Source organism: Mus caroli, unplaced genomic scaffold, assembly GCF_978045245.1.
Source record: "Mus caroli unplaced genomic scaffold, Mus_caroli_1 scaffold_15, whole genome shotgun sequence".
Taxonomy (NCBI): domain Eukaryota; kingdom Metazoa; phylum Chordata; class Mammalia; order Rodentia; family Muridae; genus Mus; species Mus caroli.
The window spans coordinates 39800375-39819615 of record NW_028227270.1 but is presented as its reverse complement, the minus strand read 5'-3'; the positions used below and the strand labels follow the sequence as shown (position 1 = coordinate 39819615).

At 41.7% G+C, this 19241-nt stretch overlaps 1 protein-coding gene across 1 annotated transcript in view; it reads right to left on the bottom strand.

Moving 5' to 3' along the window:
* Positions 1 to 606: 606 nt before the first annotated feature.
* The window catches only part of Polr3g (RNA polymerase III subunit G), a 39902-nt gene continuing 21267 nt past the window's right edge, over positions 607 to 19241 (bottom strand). The window contains exons 4-8 of the mRNA XM_021180821.3: positions 18177 to 18236; positions 16027 to 16077; positions 10417 to 10499; positions 4683 to 4826; positions 607 to 2851 (exon numbers count right to left, since the gene is read on the bottom strand). Coding sequence (XP_021036480.1) covers positions 2765 to 2851; positions 4683 to 4826; positions 10417 to 10499; positions 16027 to 16077; positions 18177 to 18236 — 425 coding nt within the window. The 3' untranslated portion in view covers positions 607 to 2764. The remainder of the gene's footprint in view (positions 2852 to 4682; positions 4827 to 10416; positions 10500 to 16026; positions 16078 to 18176; positions 18237 to 19241) is intronic.

Here is a 19241-nt window from a genome sequence, read left to right as displayed (position 1 = left end):
GCTAGAAGAGGATTGTGCCCCTAACTTCCTTCCCTGGCCATACAGGGACTGAATCTGACTTGAGCTTGCACAGGTCTTGTACACACTGATACAATAGCAGTAGTTCAAAGGTGTAGCTACCTCACTGTATCCAGATGTTTCCAAGTCATTCATTGTCTCTGGCTGTTACATATTTTCCACCTTCTCTTAGATGTACATCACATATATAAAGGCTATGTTTGTAGACACACACACACACCAAACATGAACCATAAATGAGAAAGGTCTTCAGGGGAAATTTCTCTTTTCCATTTTAAAGCGGGTTGACATTATAGTTGTACTTACAATTCCTCTGACGCTTGTCACTTGAAGGTGTGGATGGAAAGAGGGACAGCAATCCTCTGACACTTTGGCATCTTCCAGCAACTGTTCAAGAAAACTGTGAGCACATACTCCCTGCCACATTAAGGTAAGAGGTTTCTTTTGTTGTAATGGGGGTGGGCTGGGGGTTGCTCCACAACCATCGATCAATGAATAGTTACTTTAGCAGGAAAAAAAAAAATCAGAATTAACTTGTTTACCAAATAAATGTTCACTGCAAATCATCTTGGTATTAAGGCCAAAATTTTATTTTTTAAATTTTGTATGTGTAAACAAATACAGAAAAATCAGCATGTGGCAACTAGTTTTGTTACAATAATGTTAAAGATATTTTATCACCAGTCCCAGTAAGTACTCTTATCTAACTATTAAGAAGCTGTCTCTCTACAAAGTAATTTCATAGACTCAGAGCTAAAGTAAACAAGATTTATGGTAATCAAGCAGCCTGGAAAATCTCATCTTTCCTCAAAATTAGTATATTTAGAGTTGTAAACTGATCTTTCAACTGAGGATGGGCATCCTTAGAAGAGATGCCAAGGGTTTCTGAGTCAATCCTGTGCAAAAGCGCTTCCCTCTGGGTGGTAGGCGCACACCCTTGAAGACAGTGGAAGCTAGGGAAGAACTCACTGCCAGTGCAGCTCCCAACTGGAAAAGTTATCTGTGGATTTGTAATACTGGAAGGAAACAGAACCAAAGAGTGTCTACAAATGAAATCTTGTTTATCCCCGGTACCAAATGTAAGAGAATAAAGTACTTTTTATTCCCAAATCACACATTTGCCATAATTACTAAAACTTAATGTAAGTTCCCTAACACACTGAAGCTTTGAAGACTTGGTTTCCACTAGGAATCTTACAGCATTTTTATCAGCTCCTGGGAACTGGATGTAAGTGTTCAGCTCTCGAACCCATCAGGAAGTGTTTAAAGAAGCAGTGCCATTGACAGTAATCCTTCACCTGAGAAAAGACTTGGAATCTCTCCGATCATACAAATAAACTACGGTTTCTAACACAGGTACAAGATTGGAAATCAAATTATAACTCAAGAGGAAACGGTTCCTCACAACAATTTCACTTCCACAGTACTATTTACAGAGCAAACAATTTAAGACATGATTGTTTCTGTAACGTAAAAGAAAGCATATTTGGCCAATTCTGGTTAGTGTCTTAAACACTATAAATTTTCCTATAAATTTTCCTAGGAAACCATTTACAAGTGGAGAAACTAAGGCACCCAAACTTAAGCTTAATATTAAGGTTATCTTGATCCTGAGAGAAGAAGCAGGCCTCCAGTTTCCAGGTCAGAGGATAATGAGTACCAAGTCTCCCACTGGGAAAAACCGATTTGGTTTTCATCCCGTAGGCAGGTACTTTTAATACATTAGTTTTGAAATGCATACTATGAATTCCCTTGAAAATCTTTGGCATGTTTTAAAGTCCTCAGAGGTGAAGGGATCTGGATATATTCTCCTGCAAAATATAAAACTGCAGGGGAGTCACCCTGTAAGTTAAAACAAGAAGAATCGATCATAATTCCAAAATGACCTGAGATTTTACAGTGATTATATAATTGACTTGCAGTTTCTGAGTCTTGTGAAATACAAAGGAGGGGAGTGCCCTTCACCATATCCACTCACACACCATTTTATCATGAGGTTTATACAACCAGGACTTGTTTCCAGTTTAAGTCCAGAATTAAGCAGTGTGTCTCAGCTTCCCCTCCCCCAAGTCCCAGCCCAACAAGGTGAAAGTGTCAGACTCACTACAATGGAATCATTAGTTTACACACTGTACACTGTAAGGCTTGGAGTTATCCCTAAGGCCAAGCACTGAGAACCTTCCACCCACGTGAAAGTCTCTGTTGTGGCTGAGATGTAAACTGAAATGGATTTCACCCAGGTCACTGGTGTTTGCTAAGAGCCTGTTTCCTATCAGCATAACTCTACTGTTAGGAACTCAGGGACATTTACGAGGTCAGTTTATGAGGTCACAGCGTGATAAGACAGAATGTTCCAGGGAAGAGAAATCATTGTCCAGTTTGCTTTTAAAGTGCCCCACGTGCAGTATTAAGAGAAATCCACTATGACTAGTAACACTTTCTCCCGAAGGTCAGCAGGTGAGCCAGAGTGAGCTTTTTAAACTGTGAACACACAGAGTGATGCGAAAACTCTTTAGAAACATTCAAATCCAGACCAAACAAAAGCCAGAGAACCCACAACCGCATTGCATAGTCACAGGTGTGGCAGAGGTAAGGGAGTTAGGTCATGGGCTGTAAACACAAAGTCGTTCTCAAGAGTTGGATACAGAACTCTGAACAACAGAAAATACGGACTTAATCCTTATCCAAAATAAAGTGGATCCAAACGCTCGAAGCTGAATTCCCCAAACATCTGAGGATTCCACAGCTAGTAGGTGGCTTCATCCATGTTGTCGTCGCTGTCTACACCAAAATCATCGCCGTTGTCGAAGTAGGAGTTAATGTAGTCATTCTCCTAAGTGAAGGGATGGATTCCTCAGTCAGTCAAGTGATGAGAAGGCACCATTTAAGACAATACAGAAAAGAACATCTCTGTCGTTTACAGATACCAAGTTGAGGTAAAAAGGAAACACAGAAGACTTGCATAGAAAGTCTTGCTTGTGTGCACTCCTTTTTCAAAAGAAGTTTTCACACATTTTGATCAGCCCCGCTTTCTTTTAAAGTACCCTTTTCTACTGTGCTCAGGTGCTAACCAGCTAAAAGAACAGAAAGAGCTGTGATTACCCCTCGGCAGCAGTGCCCTGTGCAGCACTACTTGGTGGAGCGATGAGGTGGTTAAGGAGATGAGACTCTTAAGCATTTGTTGTACCCATGCATGGACCACCAAGGAAGAAGTGTTTGTTTCATCAATAGTTTTACCCTGCACCAGAACCCAGGCATGAAGTCACAAAGCTTAATGGCACCACAGAGGGACTGTCCCTTCCAACCCAAACCTATGGGAAGCGACACTACATTCTTCTCAGGATTTCTTGGCTTCTGGCAAGGTGTCAGTTCTAACTGAGTCCTTAAGGATTCAGTTCTGGTATAAAAGATTCGTGCCTGGTATCAAAACTTCAAAAATCCATTTGATTATAGGCAGATTAAGACTTCTTGAACAGCTGCAGTGCATAGGTTTGTAACAGAGACTTTTGAACCAATCAAAATTTAACAGTAGTTAGATATTTGATCATATTAAGTGCAAATACACCATGGTGTTAGAGAGCTCTTACATTTGTGTCCACACTGATACTCTTAGACATGGAATGAGATAGAACAATGCTAAGGACTTGTTTGATCTCTAGGGTAGACTGGGGGCATGGAAGGTCAAAGACTGACAGGCCGGGATCCGATACATGCACAAAAAACGTGAATGGACAATTAGCTATGCAGGAGAAGCATAGTGGCTCACACCTGTATTCCCTGCATGAAAAAGACAGCAGAAAGAACTGTAGAGTTCAGAGTCAGCCTGGACTACATAGATAGCAAGACCCTGTTGTACCCCACAGACCCTATCCCCTAAATATCCACATTTCAACTATTTACATTGAAAACAGATGGCATTCTCAAAAGAAAGCTTTTGGAAACACAGCTTTCTCTTACAGATTAAAAAAAAAATCTAGTATGTATATGTACATTTGTGTATTTTATATTACTTTCTCTTCCCTAAATCCTGCAAGTTTATGCATCCAACAAAAACCCTTTGTAGATCCATAAAATTGGCCTAACTTCTCTGATACCTAGAAATCCATAAATATCCAGACACCAAGTTGGAAGGGGTGGCTGGCAGAGCACTCAAAAGAAGGCACCTAGGAAACAAGGCCTTGGCTCTATACATGTAAGGAAATATGAGCAAATTAATTCCCACCCAAAAGCAAGTAAGAGAAGCCCTGGCATTCACAGTCAAACACTGTACTTTAGCCGTGGGTCCTTACTCCAAATGTTTGGTGACTCAGATGCTAACAGAGATGCTAGCAGTCCTACTCAGGCATAACACAGCTGAGCCTGCTGAGCCTGGTGGCCTGAGTGGCTCTTGGCTCTCCACTGAGTTCCAGATTCATTCTTAAGCTAAATATTCAAATTATTAACAGCAAAAAAATGTATTTTCTTTAATTAACATAGACATGTTAGCAGATGAAATGCTCCCTGTACTCGTTAAAGTGAAGTATTTATCAACTCAACTCCATGAGTAAGTTAATTACCATGAAATTTCAATTAATTAATCAATTAAAAAGACCAAAGAGCAGAACTTTCAAGTTACAAGGCCTCTAATGGAGTTAGTCTCTTATCTTCCTAAGACAGACTTTTACCTCTTCTTGCTCCTCTTCATCGTAGTCCTCCTGTTCTGCATCTTCCTCGCCATCTTCCTCATCATCTTTCTCTTTCTCTTTGCTCCCTTCTTTCTCTTCGTTTTCTTCATCCGATCTTTCACCCTCACCTCTTTTTTCCAGTTCCTGATAAAGTGAGATTCATTAATGTACATGCAAATGATTACTCTTTGATCTACACACCCAGTTAAAAAAGAAGAGCTACGATTATCTGCCATCCTCGCTGAATCCTAAATTACTGGATTACCAGCCAGCCTCCTGCCTCTCAGGAAAGCTGCAGCCACTGCCTTCAGAGCAACACCCACTCTTCATTCTGTTTCTTATCACTGGGCCTCCCTCAGCTACTCTAGGCTTAGATTCTAATCCGAAACGCTTTCTTTTTAGGCTTTCTATCCTACCTCCTCCTAAAGCGTTTGACGTGATTTAAGTTTATCCCACCCCTGTCTCCTTTGTCTTTCATGACTTCCCATTGCCAAGAATTTCTGCTTCATGATACAACTGGAAGGTTGTGAAAAGGAGATTAAAACACATCACTGAACACACTGTTGGTATTAGCAACTGTAAAAATAAAGAAGGGGAAGGGAGTTGGAGAGGCTTTGCTTTTGGGCGGCTCCTGCTGTCTACCTGGACACCACACACTGGACATCATCTCACAGCTTTGATTTTATAAATGCCTTATTACTACCAATTATTTTTTCAATTGATAAGTTACCTAATCTTATTACTGTCTCTATCTGTTTGCTTAGTTGGGTAGCCCTCACCCAACTGAATTTCACAGGTTTTCTGTGAGATGGGCACAGCAATCGTTTTCATAATTAAAGATTCACATGACCTAATTTCTGATTACTACTAACAGTAATTAGAAGAGTAATTAATAGCCGGGCAGTGGTGGTGCACGCCTTTGATCCCAGCACTTGGGAGGCAGAGGGAGGCGGATTTCTGAGTTCGAGGTCAGCCTGGTCTACAGAGTGCGTTCCAGGACAGCCAGGTCTACACGGAGAAACCCTGTCTCGAAAAACCAAAAGAAGAGTAATTAATGACTTATTGTGTTAGCATGTTCCATCTCTCTTTAAGGCTTTGTTGATTATTCATGAGCAGAAGACATATTTTACATCCAGAGTAACTATAACTTTGCTGCTCTTCCTAAATATTCACTTTAGAAATTATTTTAGTTCCAAATTGAACTGAAGAAATTCAAAGGCAAAGGAAAGATCACATTAACCAAACCCAATGTAGATGAATTTAGAATGTTTATGTGTGTGTGGAATGCATGTGTGCATGTTAATGTGCTCATTCATTTGAACATGCTGGTGGAGGCTGGAAAGCAACACTGAATATCTTCCTCATCCATGCTTCATGTAACTTACTAAGGCAGGTTCTGGCTAGTTTTGCCAGCCCACTGCTTGCCTTAGGGACTCCTCTCTGACTCCCCAGTTACTGGGATTACGGGCTGCTGCAGGTCCACCTGGCTTTGATGCACATGCTGAGACTTGACATGTCAGTTACTATGCTTACCCAGTAAATGTTTCATCTACCGAGCCATCTCTCAAGCTCTTAAGACCCAATCTTTAAATAAAATTCAAACAATGTTGCTTGTAATTCACCTCGCTCAGGCAGAACAAATCAAAACCAAGACCTGTATACACACATGGGATAGCTTACCATAATAACAACCACTGCCTTGCCTTGGCAGTTATTTTGACAATATCATGTGTACAATTTCCCAACTGGCCATCTTCTTAGAAATCCTAAGTAACCCAAATTTTCATAAGCCTTTTGAAACATCTAAGACTGACAGACAGACAGGTACACACACACACAGACACACACACACACACACACACACACACGCACACACACACAAAATATGCTACATTAATATTAAGATGTGTCTTTTTCTGTTTTTTTACTAGACCATACGTAAAAATGCCTACAATTAAATTCAATTAAAATGGAACTGAAATATTTATTTTACTTTGTGAAAAGTATACTCTATTATCTTTTTAGAAAGTCACTAATTATTTCAAAATTAGAAACAGAATTGTTTTCCTTAAAACAAGGCATCAACTGTATTATTCAGAGTACAGCACTCATACAATGTACTCTAAGGACCAAAGACTGTATTTCTACTGTTGCCAAATCACACAGTCAGAGCAAACAGCCTCATCTTTACCTTTGCCACACACATCCAACTCCAGCCCACCATGTACATCGGTAGAGTGAACAGAAGCACTTTCAGACTTTCTTTATAATCCCAGGGACGCGTACTGTGTGATGACTTTGTTCTTTTCAAGGATCTAATGGTTTTGGCTCTCCTACTCAGCATCCTCCATTTTCTCGTCCATGACCTTTAACTACTCAAGCTGACTGTGCAGGTAAAAGGAGAGAAGGACTGACATCTGGAAAGGAGGTAAGATGCAGACCCTGAGCAGTTCTAGCTTAGACACTGGACAGGCAAGGAAAGAAGACATAAGGAAGGTGTGCATGCCACTGCTCTGAGACCGGACCTAATGCTGCTAACTCTGCCCGGAGATGCCTCCATAATAAAGCACGAAGCTGCTTTTGCTGGAGACAACCAGGAACAACCGTTGCTCGGTTAAAACTGTACACACATTAAGATTTCTATGTTTAGAATTTTTCTGGAAAAGGTGGCAAATGTCAGCACCAAGGAAGCACAGTTTGTCCTAAGGGAAACCACACCCAAAGGGAAGGGCAATCCACGCAGTACTGTGCGTGCCTCTGGAGAGCTTCTCCAAGCTTTCTGTGCCGGCAGGACCGGACACAGCCCACCATCTTTCTACCTAGTGAACCTGACACCTGCTGCTGCTCTGTCACTGATCTTCCAGATGTATATTTTGGCCATGCCCTCATCCGGCTCAAGCACTGTTCAGAAAGGGAAGCAGTCAAATGAAGAGCTTCCCATCAAGCAGATGTGTCAAAGAGGCCAGCAACTCTACTCATGTGACACGCTTATTATAAACTCTCAGCATTAGGAATAACAGCAAAACACCAGAAGAAACAAAGGGCTTCAGTAGCACATTAATGACGTGAGTAAGTAATTACCGTTCATTCTCACAGCACTGACAACAGAATGAGGGAGCTCTGGACAGTCACATATGGAGCCATGCCTATGTTAGGCATGTTTTGTTAGGTAATAACGTGAAAATACAGAAGTGTGGCATACTATCTTCATCACTGACAGGGGAATTCAGGCTGGCTCAGCAGCTAAGAGCCATCTTTTGACATCTATGGACACCAGGCACACATGTGGTGGTACCCATACATACATACATACATGCAGGCAAAAACACTCATACACATAAAACAATAAAATAATGTTTAAAATTTAAAAAAAAAATGACAGGAGGAAGTTCTGTCTTTTTTTGTGACAAAGTATTTCTGAAAAAAAAAATATATATATGAATTTGCATAGTTCCGGAGTCCACAACAAGAACATATATGTCACAGGCAGGGAGGAGACAGCAGTCTCGAGGTACTAACCAAAATTGTGTTTGTTTTGATTAAGGATAGGCAAATAAATTCCAGAAAATGCCATCTTTGCCTCACTACAGTCTTCTACTTACACATTCCAAACCACTGCGATGTGGGGTGAGGGGTAAAAGAGCCACACACCAACAAAGGGAAAGCAGGGCGTCTGTAAAGAATCGTAAAGAATCGCATCCGCCAGTTGTGCCAGCACCATTTGTTGAAAATGCTGTCTTTTTTCCACTGGATGGTTTTTGCTCCCTTGTCAAAGATCAAGTGACCATAGGTATGTGGGTTGATCTCAGGGTCTTCAATTCTGTTCCATTGGTCTACTTGTCTGTCGTTATACCAGTACCATGCAGTTTTTATCACAATTGCTCTGTAGTACAGCTTTAGGTCAGGCATGGTGATTCCTCCAGAGGTTCTTTTATCCTTGAGAAGAGTTTTTGCTATCCTAGGTTTTTTGTTGTTCCAGATGAATTTGCAGATTGCCCTTTCCAATTCGTTGAAGAATTGAGTTGGAATTTTGATGGGGATTGCATTGAATCTGTAGATTGCTTTTGGCAAGATAGCCATTTTTACAATGTTGATCCTGCCAATCCATGAGCATGGGAGGTTTTTCCATCTTCTGAGATCTTCTTTAATTTCTTTCTTCAGGGACTTGAAGTTCTTGTCATACAGATCTTTCACTTCCTTAGTTAGAGTCACGCCAAGGTATTTTATATTGTTTGTGACTATTGAGAAGGGTGTTGTTTCCCTAATTTCCTTCTCTGCTTGTTTATCTTTTGTGTACAGAAAGGCCATTGACTTGCTTGAGTTAATTTTATATCTAGCTACTTCACTGAAGCTATTTATCAGGCTTAGGAGTTCTCTGGTGGAATTTTTAGGGTCACTTATGTATACTATCATATCATCTGCAAAAAGCGATATTTTGACTTCTTCTTTTCCAGTTTGTATCCCCTTGATCTCCTTTTGTTGTCTAATTGCTCTGGCTAGGACTTCAAGTACAATGTTGAATAGGTAGGGAGAGAGTGGGCAGCCTTGTCTAGTCCCTGATTTTAGTGGGATTGCTTCCAGCTTCTCACCATTTACTTTGATGTTGGCTACTGGTTTGCTGTATATTGCTTTTATCATGGTTAGGTATGGGCCTTGAATTCCTGATCTTTCCAAGACTTTTATCATGAATGGGTGTTGGATTTTGTCAAATGCTTTTTCAGCATCTAACGAGATGATCATGTGGTTTTTGTCTTTGAGTTTGTTTATATAATGGATTACATTGATGGATTTTCGTATATTGAACCATCCTTGCATCCCTGGGATGAATCCTACTTGGTCAGGATGGATGATTGTTTTGATGTGTTCTTGAATTCGGTTAGCTACAACTTTATTGAGGATTTTTGCATCAATATTCATAAGGGAAATTGGCCTAAAGTTCTCTATTTTTGTTGGGTCTTTATGTGGTTAGACACCAACAACCCAAATAACCCAATTTAAAAATGGGGTACAGAGCTAAACAGAGAATTTCCAACAGAGGACTCTATTGGATGGAATTTCCAACAGTCAGCTATTGGATGGATCACAGGGCCCCCAATGGAGGAGCTAGAGAAAGTACCCAAGGAGCTAAAGGGAACTGCAACCCCATAGGTGGATCATTATTATGAACTAACCAGTACCCCAGAGCTCTTGTCTCTAGCTGCATTTGTATCAAAAGATGGCCTAGTAGGCCATCACTGGAAAGAGAGGCCCATTGGACTTGCCAACTTTATATGCCCCAGTACAGGGGAATGCCAGGGCCAAGGGGGGGGTGGGGGGTGGGGGGGGACTGGGGGGGGGTGTATTGGGGACTTTTTGGATAGCATTGGAAATGTAATTGAGGAAATTACCTAATTAAAAAAAAAAAAAGAATCGAATCCATTACAGTGCCAGTGGGTCACGTGTCTCCCCCCCCCCCCCCACGCCACAATCCAATACAATGGGGGAGTTAGTGGTACAGTGAAAAGAAGGCCTGGGGCTGTGGGCAGAGCTTAAAAAGTCAGGGTGGGAGCCCCCAGACAGCAGAAGCCCTGGAGGGCTCAGACAGGAGAGTTCTTTCTCCACACCTCCATGATAGCAAAGCTCAACCCTAACTTAAGCACTGGCCTCTCTTATGCCAAATCCACATGATTAAAGGAGAAGGCTGAAAGGCTGGGGAAGAGGTAGTACCCGTTCACATTTATAACGACCAACTTACCTCGATCGTTTTCAACACATCCGCTGAATTTATGAGTGATGCAACCTTGGCTGCAGCTTTGCTCGGCTTGGATTTTGGATCCCCTGTAATAAAAGCACAATCTCTTAACAGATTCATTCATATTCTCTCTCTCTCTCTCTCTCTCTCTCTCTCTCTCTCTCGATTTCTTTATTTTATATATATGAGTACACTGTAGCTGTCTTCAGACACACCAGAAGAGGGCATTAGATCCCATTACAGATGGTTGTGAGCCACCATGTTGTTGTTGGGATTTGAACTCAGGACCCCTGGAAGAACAGTCAGTGGTCTTAATCGCTGAGCCATCTCTCCAGCCTAACAGATTTTCTACTGTGGCAAGGAGAGCAGGGGCAGTACCTCCAAAGCTCTGTGGTGTAGCTCTATGGCATACCAGGCAGACGCGTCATTTGCTCTAAGCAAATGATAGTCAACTCTGCACAGTACTCTTTAGACTACAACCAGGTATATTTTGACTAAGTCCTGAAACTTTAGTCTTACCATTAATATCATTAGAGACAAAATCTGCTATAACATTTCTTGAGACAGAAACACTAGACTAACAAGAAAAGGCCCTGCAAGGGTTTCTCGGTCACCCATCCATCAATGAAGTCCATTTTAACACCAGCAGTGCTAAGCAGATGTGAAGCAAAAGAAGTGCAGGAAAAATCCGCCCTGGCAAAGGATTAGGAAAGAGATTTCACCTGATGTTTGCAAGAACTGTTTTCACAGAGAAAAGTAAAACGGTTAGCCGGTCACTTCACATCCGTGAAAGGAAGTGTTTCAACAAGCTCAAAGATACACAATTTGTTTTACTCTAAGCAAAATATTTCATTTCCAGGATTACTCTAAAACAATGGGCAATTACAGAATTATTTCCTATGAAGAATGCCAATTACCAAGGAATTCTTATAAGAAATAAGTGATTCTCACAAGATGAAATGATTACAGTTCTTTACCAAGATCAAATACCCCCCAAACCCTTAGGTATCAAAAACCAGGCTCAGAAAGACTTAGCCGTGTTAAAGATAAACACTCAACACACAAATGATTTGCAGACCACAGTGGATGACCCATAACTGGTGGACTTAAAACCTTTAAATGAAGAGTCACTACTGTAGTTTGAATAGCTGCCATCACCTCCCCCTCCCCCCACACCCATCCATATACTCATGTGTTTGAGTGTTTGGCCCATAGGGAGTGGCACTATTAGGAGGTGTGCCTTGTTGTAGGAGTAGCCTTCTTGGAGGAAGTGTATCACTGTGGAGGTGGGCTGTAATGTCATATATAGGATCTTAAAGTGTGTGTGTATGTGTTTAAACTCTGCCCAGTAGGGAATCCAGTCTCCTGGCTGCCTTCAGATTAAGATGTAGAATTCTCAGCTCTGTCAGCACCATGTCTGCCTGCAAGCTGCCATGCTTCCTGCCATGATGATAATGGACTAAATGTCTGAAACTGTAACCCAGCCCCAATTAAATGTTGTCCTTATAAGAGTTGCCTTGGTCACGGTGTCTCTTCATAGCAATGGAAACCCTAAGACAATAAATGCTACCAGGACAGTGGGGTATTGCAGACAGTCCTGACCATGTGTTTTGGGGAGGATTATGAAATGACTTTGGAACTTTGGGCTAGAAAAGCCATTGAATGTTAAGAAGTCTGTGGGATGTTCTGTGGAAGCTTAGAAAATATTAAAGTTGAGAGCAATGAAGAGGATGGAGGCCTGGTTTGTGAAATTTCAGAGAGAAGACTGAAAACTCTATCAGGGCCATTTGCTATTTTGATTTAGAAACCTTTACATTGTTGGGACAATTGATGTTCCTTAGCTGGCACTAAGAAATTAGAGGTGATTAAGAAAAGACCGGCATCACTGAGGAGAAATCTTCTGGGAAGTGTTTCCTGAGAGCACAGAGAAGCAGTGTTGCAGAGGTAGCCAAGGTTGTATCTCATGATGGTAGCTGGACTTAGTAATGTGTAAAAGTCACCCTGATGACATGGGTTTGAAGGCATGACGGGATCATAGAGAGCTGCTAATGCTAAGCGTGTGAGAGGCCAAGAGAGGCCATTGGTGGTGGTGTAGCCTGGGTGGCAGATAAAGGCCCAGGACTGAGGGGTCATGCAGAGAAGATGAGGCTTGGCACCAGGAAGAGAGTAGAGTGAAAGGTCAAAGTGAAGTCCAGTTGCAGCAAGGGACCCAGTAGTTTTGGAGATGTCAGCACCACGGAACAACCACCAAGAACAGCAGCAGCAGTGGAGTGGAGCCAGCTGGAGCCTAGAAGATAAGTATGTATGCTGCAGAGGGCAGAGCTGGAGCAAGCCATGGCCTGTGCATCAGCTCCTGCCCCCGGGTTCCAGCCCTGCTTGAGTTCCTGTCCTGGCTTCCCCCAATGATGGACTATGATGTGGAACTGTAAGCCAAATAAATCCTTTCCTTCCAAATTTGTTTTTTTTAGTCATGGTGTTTGGTTGCAGAAATAGAAACCCTGACTAAGACAGTTACTTTACAGCTCTTGAATTAATGAAGTTTCCTGGAAAAAAATAACCTAACATTAAATGGTGTATAAGTTATAACTTTTGTTGTCTCCCTGGAAGGCAAGGACTGTTTAATAAGTACTCAAAGCATAGGTATGGTATGACCAAGAGCTCCATAAGTATGGAACACTGCCAACAATTGTTAGCGGAGAAGGTCGTCCATTCACACTATAAAGCCATTTTTTTCTAAGGACTTTTTATGAAATTATTTAATTTCACAATATATACAACAATTAGGTGAATACAACAAAAGTTATATAATATATAATTAAATTCATTTAAAGTATTTAATTTTTTATTTGGGTGTGTATGGGTGTGGTGTGTGTATGCCAGAGTGGGCTATCAGATTCTTCAGACTCAGAGTCACAGACATGTATGAGTCACCTGATGTCACCCGATATGGGCTCTGGGCTCTGAACCCTGGCCCTCTGATGAGTCAGGAAGCACTCTGAACCACTGGGACTTCCTTACAGGTACAGTTGCTATTATTTTACTAAAAAGTCCCACATTCAACCCACTCATCTTTCCTTCTCTGTGTTTTAATACTTAATTCATGCACACATGCTAACATTCGGAAGTATCAAATCACCAATAGTACAGAAAGACTGTTTTTTTTGGATTTTTTTTTTGTTTCTTTTTTTTTTCTCAAGACAGGCTTTCTCTGTGTAGCCCTGATTGTCCTGGAACTCACTCTGTAGACCAGGCTGGCCTCAAACTCAGAAATCCGTCTGCCTCTGCCTCCCAAGTGCTGAGATTAAAGGTGTGCACCACCACCGCCCGGCCAGAAAGACTGTTTTTATCCTAAAATGTTGACATGAAAATTTCCCATAGTTACAATAATTTTTTATGTGTGCACATATTTGTACTTGTTTCTTTCTGTATCTATCTGAGGCTGGTTCTTCAACAAGCCTCTGCCAACTTTGAGCCCTCTGTGGCTATCTATCTACCTTCATGTCCATCAATACAGGCCATCACAACTGGAAGGAACAGACACAAAACCTATACTGCGCACAATTAAGAATATTAGCACACTACAGAAGTGGATGCTCACAGTCATCTATAGGATAGAACACAGGGCCCCCAATGAAGGAGCTAGAGAAAGTACCCAAGGAGCTAAAGGAGTCTGCAACCCTATAGGTGGAACAACAATATGAACTAACCAGTATCCCCCCCAGAGCTCGTGTCTCTAGCTGCAAATGATTCAGAAGATGGCCTAGTCGGCCATCAGTGGAAAGAGAGGCCCATTGGTCGTGCAAACTTTATATGCCTCAGTACAGGGGAATGCAGGGCCAAGAAGTGGGAGTGGGTGAGTAGGGGAGTGGCGGGAGGGTATGGGGGACTTTTGGGATAGCATTGGAAATGTAAATGAATAAAATACCTAATTAAAAAAAAAAGAATATTAGCACACATGGGGAAAGAGTATGTAATTTTGTTTTTCAATAAATGGAATCCTTGCCACCAGAAGCGGTACATTAGCAGTACTAATGTATGAAGCTCCAATGATAACCAAGATAGGTAAGTTCTCAGATCTCCAGTCTGCTACACATGGTAGCACGTGACCAGCATTATCTACGCACTTGCATGTTTTATCATGATGGTAATGGTCCATCCACTGCGCTTCCTCAGAACTTTTCCCAGACTTCCGAAAAGCACATCGTATGTTTTTGTTTCATAATGTGTGTGTGTGGGTATGTATGTCTCTGTGTCTCTGTGTGTTTGTGTGTGCGTTCGAGAGTTGATCGGCTGGCCAGTGAGCCCCAGGCTTTTGGAGGTGGGTTCAGCAGTGCCAAAGTTTTTACATGGGTAACAGAGATCTGAATTAAGGTAACCCTTTACTGACCAAGCCATCCCCCAGTCCTTTCATGTTGTTCCTCCACCTAACTGTAAGCTCCAAGAAGCAAGAATAGTCTCAACTACATGAGCTCTCTCTGTTCCTCGTGGCAGTGTCTGGTAATAGCAGACAATTATTTATTGAATGGAATTATTAAAGAACAAACAAACATATATACTTTGGTATCTTTTTATCTAATATAAAACTCTACCAGGGGGGCTGGAGAGATGGCTCAGCGGTTAAGAGCACTGACTGCTCTTCCGAAGGTCCTGAGTTCAAATCCCAGCAACCACATGGTGGCTCACAACCATCCGTAACGAGATCTGGCACCCTCTTCTGGAGTGTCTGAAGACAGCTACAGTGTACTTAAAGCATACAATAAATAAATAAATCTTTAAAACAAAACAAAACAAAACAAAAAAACTCTACCAGCTCTTCAATTTTTCCCAGTACATGCCTTTCTTTTTAATTTTATGTTGAGGTTTGGTCTGTTGCTAGACGCTGCCATGAGAGGGGATGCACATGGCCAGAGCAACAGCGAGTACCTGGGGGAACACAGCTGGGGAAGCAGGCAGGCCAGCAGTTAGAAAAGCAGATCAGGGGTTACCTCCCACACCAAGTAATTATCAAAGCCAAATAAATAACCATAGTCTGAGTCTCATTCATTTTACGCTAGACAGGGATACGTTTTTGTTGGTTCAACTACAATATTAAATAGCTTACTAATGCTTCATGAATTTCATAAATATATACAATGTACTTTATTTCAATTTGCCCTCCCTCCTCCCACTAACTCCTCCCAAGTCCCACATTCTCTTCCCAAATTTATATCCTCCTCCTTTTAATAATCCACTGAGTTAAATTTGTCAACTCAACACTGGCCACATCCTTAAAGGTTGATTCTCCTCCCCCAACAGCCAACAATTGTTGACAGTGCCCCAATTTTAAAATGTGTCCTGTAACAATGTAGAATATAGGCGGTGAGATCATAAAAATCTGCACATATACAAATGAGTCAGTCTGTATAACAGAGTTCTTTGCTAGCACAGCAAATTTTCACAATTAAGGAATGAGATTAATCTAAGAAAATAGAAGATTCAAAAGTCAACAGTCACTAAGAGGCAGTAAAACAATCAAAATGTCAGACATACTTAGAGAATTTGCAATACTGAGTCTAACTTGAGCTTCAGCAATACTCTTTGCAAACTCGGACTACAGTCTATTAGCCAGTGTACCTTTTTTGCATTTTTTCCTTGGCATCATCTCTCTTGGAAGTCTTCTCCAATCTATGTGTACAAAAGAAAGAATAGAAAAGTCTCAGTGTCCTTGGTGGCTCTGGACTTAGCTAGTTAACACAGTGACAGCAGCTCATGCAAAGACAGCAACATTTCTTAGTATCTGCTTGTACAGATTTAGTGTGGAATGTAACAAAACAAAACCAATATAAATAGAACAACCCTGACATAGTTTCTCCTGTAGAGAAAAAGATCTCATTAAACAGCTTTGAAACGGTGTAATAAAGTGCCTTGAAAAAAAAAATCTTATGGAAATTCTTTGTGGATGTTATTATCAAGATGACAAGTGCTTTCTTCAATATTATTATTTGGCTACTTTGTATTTTGTAAGTTGTCTGTTGATATATACATATTATGTAAGTTTTTTTTTTCAAAAGTTAAGGCAGGTAATCAAACCCAATACATAAGACATAAAATAATTTTAATAATTATTTGGAATTTTCAATTAAAAATGCTAGTAGTTCTGAACATATAAATTCTCCCCAAGGATGGCTTTCCGTTGCATTAACTAAACAATTCCTTTATTTATTTATTTTCTTTTAATTTTCTGGAGGGTGTTAGAAATTTAACTCGGGGCCTTGTATATGCTAGGCAAGTATTCTACAATCCTTAGTCTCGTTTTTAAATATAGATTCAAGGGGGCTGGAGGGAGGGATGGCTCAATAGTGGAAGCACTTCCTGGTCTTTCAGAGGACCCAAGTCCAGTTTCCGGCACCCCTACTGTGTGGCTCACAACCATGCATAACTCCAGCTCTAGGAAATCTGGTGTCCTTTTTTGGCCTTCTGAGGCCATCTACACACATTTGGAGTATACACAAACATATGCACGTGCACACATGTACACAAAACACAAATATATAAGTTAAAATATTTGAAATATTCAAAAATGGTTTAAAGATAGGGGCTGCTGATAAAGGAATGCCAGATTATTGTTACAAAATAGTTAACCATTGTTATCATTTTACCTACAAAGATAATTTTTTATTTGAATATATTTTAGGGTTTTTTTTAAGATTTATTTATTTATTATATGTAAGTACATTGTAGCTGTCTTCAGACACCCCAGAAGAGGGCGTCAGATCTCACTGCAGATGGCTGTAGAGACACCACGTGGTTGCTGGGATTTGAACTCAGGACCTTTGAAAGAGCAGACAGTGCTCTTACCGGCTGAGCCATCTCTCCAGCCCCATATATTTCAGTTTTAAACTTCTTAGATCATGAAAAGGAATGATTTGGAAAGGGGTTCCCATCCTAGCCCCACATCTTAAGATCAACAAGGCAAAGAGAACACTCTACGCTGGGAAAGTGACAAGCTTGTTAATGATATTTACAGTCACCTAAGGGCAGTTTCTATAAAAACATTACTGTCAGAGGTATAAAAGGAGGCATGTCTGAGGAACGGCAGGCAGTATTGGTAAGAGACCCTGACATCTTATTTCATTTCTATGACGATTGTTTTCTGTTTATAATATAAACTGGTTTAATGAGTTTCCTTTAAGGTCCCCTCTGTCTGTCGCTATGCAATGTCACACCTCTAAGTGCTAACAACGAGCCTCTCAGCAACTTTCTACCAAAATGGTATGCTAGTAGCTAAAACTTGTCTATGCCTCATAGCATACGAGAGAGACTTAAGGTATCCTTAAAGTGATTTTCATTACTCATTAATTATAGGAGGGGAAAAAAAGCCTACTTTTCGACAGCTAAAAACAAAGAAAACGCCCAAGAATCTAGTAAACTTTTATGGTATTTGATAGGGAAGGTGGTCTATGGTATTTGATAGGGAAGGTGGTCTATGGTATTTGATAGGGAAGGTGCTCTATGGTATTTGATAGGGAAGGTGGTCTTTAAAAAGTATTTTAAGGGGCTGGAGAGATGCTTTAGAGTGCTTTCTTCACATCAAAGTTTGGTTCCAAGAACCACACCAGGGAGGTCACAGCAGCCTCGTCCTGGGATGCTAGCCCCAGGGTATCTGACTCCTTCTGGCCTCCAAGGGACTCACAAACATGGCATAGACACACACAAACACAGACATAAATACAACTAAGATGAATCTTTGTAAAAGTCTGTTAGCACACTCAGTTTTATAGTACCTGGTACCCATTCTTCTTTATAGACCTTCATGTATCGTTTGCTATACCTTTCAATATCATCTAGGGTGAGAAGAGAAAAAGCATTCATTAGAAACACAAAAACTCAAGCCATTCTTTAAAGCAACTTATATTACCAGATAATGACTCTTATTTTCATGTATTTCCTACATTTGTATATAACATACGTAAATGGATCAACATTTACAAATTCAACTAGAGTAACCTGGATAAAATTCACTGATAGCAATGACGGGCTAAGCAGAGACAGCAACCTTAAACCTGGTTCTCTCAGTCCTGAGTGCGATGTCTTCTCCCCTACACTCTTTGGAGCTCTCAGTCCTGAGTGGGTGGAGCTCTCAGTCCTGAGTGGGTGGAGCTCTCAGTCCTGAGTGGGTGGAGCTCTCAGTCCTGAGTGGGTGGAGCTCTCAGTCCTGAGTGGGTGGAGCTCTCAGTCCTGAGTGGGTGGAGCTCTCAGTCCTGAGTGGGTGGAGCTCTCAGTCCTGAGTGGGTGGAGCTCTCAGTCCTGAGTGGGTGGAGCTCTCAGTCCTGAGTGGGTGGAGCTCTCAGTCCTGAGTGGGTGGAGCTCTCAGTCCTGAGTGGGTGGAGCTCTCAGTCCTGAGTGGGTGGAGCTCTCAGTCCTGAGTGGGTGGAGCTCTCAGTCCTGAGTGGGTGGAGCTCTCAGTCCTGAGTGGGTGGAGCTCTCAGTCCTGAGTGGGTGGAGCTCTCAGTCCTGAGTGGGTGGAGCTCTCAGTCCTGAGTGGGTGGAGCTCTCAGTCCTGAGTGGGTGGAGCTCTCAGTCCTGAGTGGGTGGAGCTCTCAGTCCTGAGTGGGTGGAGCTCTCAGTCCTGAGTGGGTGGAGCTCTCAGTCCTGAGTGGGTGGAGCTCTCAGTCCTGAGTGGGTGGAGCTCTCAGTCCTGAGTGGGTGGAGCTCAGTCCTGAGTGGGTGGAGCTCTCAGTCCTGAGTGGGTGGAGCTCTCAGTCCTGAGTGGGTGGAGCTCTCAGTCCTGAGTGGGTGGAGCTCTCAGTCCTGAGTGGGTGGAGCTCTCAGTCCTGAGTGGGTGGAGC